Source organism: Egretta garzetta, unplaced genomic scaffold (assembly GCF_000687185.1).
Source record: "Egretta garzetta isolate BGI_Z169 unplaced genomic scaffold, ASM68718v1 scaffold243, whole genome shotgun sequence".
Lineage (NCBI taxonomy): Eukaryota > Metazoa > Chordata > Aves > Pelecaniformes > Ardeidae > Egretta > Egretta garzetta.
In genome coordinates, this window is record NW_009259041.1 from 624,579 (window position 1) to 629,544 (window position 4,966).

Here is a 4,966-nt window from a genome sequence, read left to right on the forward strand (position 1 = left end):
GCCAGGCACTGGTGACGCGGGTGCTTCCCTCCTCGGGTGTAGGATAGGGGAGGGGAAGGGAGTTACCTGACACAAGGTTTATGCTCTTACTTTTTCTCCTGGGTGGTCGAGTGCCTCTGGTTGCTTTGCATTGCAGCAGTCAGGCATTTAAGAAGCAAGATCCCTGTGTTTTCCCTTGTTGCTACGTATTCCTTCCGTAGCAAAATATTTCTGCCTTGTTGCAAAAGCGCAGCGTGGCCTTTCTGTGCGGAGAGCAGGGGAAGGCAGAGCTCTGGCTTTCCCAGCTGCTCCTCTGAAGCGCTGCCTCTCTTCTTTGCTTTTAAGACCCCAGCCTGACGACGTGCGCGGACCCCGGCGTGCCTCTCTTTGGGATGCAGAACAACTCCCAGGGCTACCAGGGACTGTCCTCACTGCGCCCCTGCTGCTCCCTGTGCTTGGTCCCCATCCGAGCCCTTACAGATGAACGTGTCTTTGGTGAGCAGGGCATCCCGGTGTGCTGCGTTGGGCATCCCGGTGTGCTGCGTTAGGCCTCAGAGTGCATTCGTATGGGATTAACTAGCAATGCATTAGTTATGATATTAATTACAGTGGTAATTAATAGTTATTAGTGTAATCAGCATTCACGTTGGAGGCGTAATTTCCATTCATTTTCAGACCAAATTCTGTAGGTGGTTTCCTTCATCTCAGCTCCCATACAGTATGAAATCAGTGGAAAGGAGAAAAATAAAGCTGTTCCCCGGGGTGCTGCATCTCCAGCCCCCGCTGCCGTCCCCAAGGATGCCCATTCCCTGCCGTGATGGAGCCAGGCACGGGGCCGGGATAGTTGATTCCATGCGGCTATTCCTGCCAGACTGGATCTTTTGGGTTTGCTGCTAATTAGTTATCTTAATCCTGGGTTTTAATGAATTCATTCTGGGATTTAATTAATCCTGAGAACACAGTAAGTCGGACTTTGGTAAGAGTTGCCGGTCTGAGCGCCGCACGCCATCGTGATGCTGCCCCGGTGCTCGCACGGGGATGAGGTGGTGGCTGGAGCAGGGTGACAGGGAAACCTTGGGATGCGGTACCCAGCGGGGACTCGGGAGCGACCGTGTGATAAATCCCGTCCCCAGGGTCAGCGAGGAGGTGGCCCGCAGGTAGGGCCTTGCTAGGGAGGGTGGGAGAGGTACTCAAAGCCCTGCTGGGCAATTCTGTTCCAGTATATTCAGGTTTTAAAGCCAATCCAGTTGCAATGACGGGGCTCGCAGCCGAACAGCATCATGCTGCCAGCCTGTCTGAAGCAGGGAGGGAGCTCCCTTATCCGATCATGGTTCCGCTGAAATAATAATAATTTGGCTGAAACCAAATGCAAAAAAGCGCACAGTCTGCAAAAAGCAAGCGTACCTCAAATACGTTGGAAAGTCAATTTTCAGGTTTTTTGATATTTTTTTGCTATTCACAAGCCACATCAGCCTTTATCCTATAGCTACGGGATGTTTGTTGGTACTAATTACATTGAACACTGGGGGTTGGACTAGATGACCTCTGAAGGTCCCTTCCAACCCAAAACTATGATTCTGTGAATATCCCTTTTGGCAAAAAATTGAGCCCTTTCTAATAGCACCTGTGTTTGATGCTGGCTTTGGGTATATTTAAGAGACAAAGCAGCCTTGCCTCTATCGCCAAAAGAAGCAAGTCCCTGCACAGTAAAAGGCTGCAGCATTCCAGGGGCTCCGAGAGCTTTCTTGACACCAGGCTCTGGTGGGGCGGTGGGGGCAGAGAGCAGGTGCCTGCCCCTCCGGCATATAGAAGATGGAAAATTACAGACGTACTTCTGTGTTACGAGCACGGGTGAGCCGTGTTGCAAGTTCAGTGTTTTGTCTCCTGTTGTAACAGGTGGGAAGCATCATCTTCTTCAAGTGCCAGAAGGGGTACCTGCTGCAGGGCTCCACCACCCGGACCTGCCTCCCCAACCTGACCTGGAGCGGCGTGCAGCCAGACTGTGTCCGTAAGTCTTGGGAGAGGTTTTGTCAAAGGAAACCGGTGCCTTTAACCGCGCTGTTGCCTCCTTTTGTTGCTGTGCTCATTGCTTGCTCGGAAGAGTTGGTAATTTGGTGGGGGGGGAAGCTCTGAGGAAACACACTCTTGAAGAAAAGGGAGCTCCCATAATCACTCCTCCCCTGGCACGACTCCACCAGCAGCCACTTCTGATTGCAGATGAGATTTTTTACTCGTCCCATCCTCAGAGACATAGTTTCAGGTCAGACTTTGTTTTGTGCTTCTGAAAATTGCATTTGATGGCCGAGAAGCGAGCTCGCGCTCCAGGGACCAAGGTTAACATTTAGCCAGGAGGGCTCGCCGGCAGAGCAGTGTTTCTCCTCACCTTTAATAACGCGTTGCTCTTTCTTTTAACTGTCCATCATCTTTTCCCTGCTGCACCAGAAGGAGTTTAATTTAATGTATTTAAGTGGTAATATCCATCATGGCCTCTGTATCATAAGTATGAAAAAGCTTTTTCCTCTCCCTTGGGAGGTGGTTTATTGGGGAGATATTTTTCCGCTAACAAACTCATTCTGCGAGCAGCACAACCGGGGCACCTGCCTTTAAAAAGTCTTAACCCGTAGCATTGCTCTGGAAGGAGCTGCCCTTCCCCTCTGCTCGCCTGGGTGGTGGGCGCGCGTCCCCGCCTTCACGGGCTTCCCTCTGCTGCCTTGGAAGGCTGCGGGGATGCGGCAGCAGCTGGGCTGGACATGGGATTTTGCTCCTCCTGCTTGGTGCACTGAAGTAGAAGATGGTTTTGGCTTAACCGTGCCAGCAAGGAGCACTGAGGTGTTGCCTTTAGGTTTTGTGTAGGGCCATCCCCATCCGCAGCATGCAGGCGGATGCAATTACTGCTTGTGAGCTGCCGCCTCCGAGCTGGGCTGCAGGCCCGCGGCCGGGGCTCCCAGACCATGCAAGTTCATAGAATCACAGAATCCCAGGCTGGCAGGGGTCGGAAGGGACCTCAGGAGCTCACCCAGTCCCACCCCCCTGCCCAAGCAGGCTCACCCAGAGCAGGGGGCACAGGACAGCGGCCAGGCGGGGGTTGAAGATCTCCAGAGAAGGAGACTCCACAGCCCCCCTGGGCAGCCTGGGCCAGGGCTTGGGCACCCTCAAAGTCAACAAGTTCTTCCTTACATTCAACTGGAACCTCTTATGCTCCAGTTTATGCCCATTGCCCCCTTGTCCTGTCGCTGGGCACCACTGGGAAGAGTCTGGCTCCGTCCTCGTGACCCCCACCCTTGAGATACTTGTACGTGTTGATGAGATCCCCTCTTGGCCTTCTCTTCTCCAGGCTGAACAAGCCCAGCTCCCCCAGCCTTTCCTCACAGGGGTCAGGTTAGCCTCTTGGCTTTCTGGGTTTTCCATTTCATCTTCTGTAAGACAAGGATGAAGATAACACCTCAGGAAGGCTGCCGAGGATTTGTTTTCATTCATGAGCAGTTTGAGCGCTACAGAACAGGCAAATTTACAGTGTGGGTGAGAGGGAGCTTCCCGGCTCTGGGATTTATTCATGTCGTAACTTCTCGAGGGAAGTGGTGACACATTTACAACAGGCCCTGACGGAGCAGGGGGTGGGCACACGCTCGCTCCGGGGGCAGGGAGCTGGACAAGCTCAGCTTCGATTTCTGCGGCAAATCCTGAAAGGTGTTGAGCACTTCTAGGAGTTTACTGCGCAATTCTGAGGGCTCACTGTGTGAGCCTGGGGACAGGTAGGTGCAAATTATTAGCCAGGACAGTGGTCGTGTGAAGAGAGATGATACAAAACCAGGTCTGTAATGCACTCACTGGAATCACTGCCTTGACTTCCCAGCTCTTGGTGTACCCTAAAGGCAGTATTCAGCCTGCAGATAGAGCTGGGACGCCACTTTGGGGCAGGAGCTCAAAGGAAGGAGGAAGGTGGCTTTAGCATCATTTGGTTTTGACTTTTTTCCCTTAGAAGGTAGGGGTGGCATAGCCTGCTTTTTCAGTTCTTGGAAGCTGGAAGCGAGTAAAGGATCCCCTGAGAGCTTTAGCGAAAGAGCAATCTAGCCAGCCAAGCACGGGCAGCGGTCTCATTCGTTCATCTGGCTGGGAGAAACCCGGGCACAGCATGGTCTCCCTCAGCGAGCAGAGAAGGCTTTTACTGAAAAAAAGCTCTTCTAAGAGATTTCTGGCCTTGCTGACATCCCGGTGTCGCTCTTCTGCCTTTCCATGTACGACTGGGTGCTGTCTCTCATCGCTGTTTCCCTTGTGCTTCTCAGCTCACCACTGTAAGCAGCCGGAGACCCCCTCCCACGCCAACGTCGGTGCTCTGGATTTGCCATCTCTGGGCTACACTTTGATCTACTCCTGTCAGAGCGGGTACTATCTCACCGGAGGATCCGAGCATCGAACCTGCAAAGCAGATGGCAGCTGGACAGGAAAACCCCCCATCTGCCTGGGTAAAAGCTCTGAGCAGCACCACCCTGCTTTCAGGTTTGCCGGCGCCTCAGCAGAGGGGAGGGTTGTGGCCCAAGGGCAAAGAGCCATTCTGCCAGACCCACAGGAGCACGCTTGCGTGGCGGAGCTGGCTGCCACGGCCACCGCCCTCCCAGGGTCCTGTGCGGCCCCCGGGGAGAGGCAGCTGGGGGTCTGCTGCCTGGTGGTTTGGATCATAGAATCACAGAACCATAGAATTGTTTGGGCGCCTCAGCAGAGGGGAGGGTTGTGGCCCAAGGGCAAAGAGCCATTCTGCCAGACCCACAGGAGCACGCTTGCGTGGCGGAGCTGGCTGCCACGGCCACCGCCCTCCCAGGGTCCTGTGCGGCCCCCGGGGAGAGGCAGCTGGGGGTCTGCTGCCTGGTGGTTTGGATCATAGAATCACAGAACCATAGAATTGTTTGGGTTGGCAAAGCCCTTTAAGCTCCCCCAGCTCAACCGTTCCCCTACCCCTGCCATCCCACCCCCAAACCCTGGCCCTCAGCAC

At 54.1% G+C, this 4,966-nt stretch overlaps 1 protein-coding gene across 1 annotated transcript in view; it reads left to right on the forward strand.

The window, feature by feature from the left end:
- CSMD2 (CUB and Sushi multiple domains 2) overlaps positions 1–4,966 on the forward strand; it is a 328,671-nt gene that overhangs the window by 318,931 nt on the left and 4,774 nt on the right. Inside the window, 3 exon segments of the mRNA XM_009634976.2 lie at positions 325–395; positions 1,873–1,987; positions 4,263–4,442. Of these exon segments, the coding sequence (XP_009633271.2) occupies positions 325–395; positions 1,873–1,987; positions 4,263–4,442 (366 nt within the window).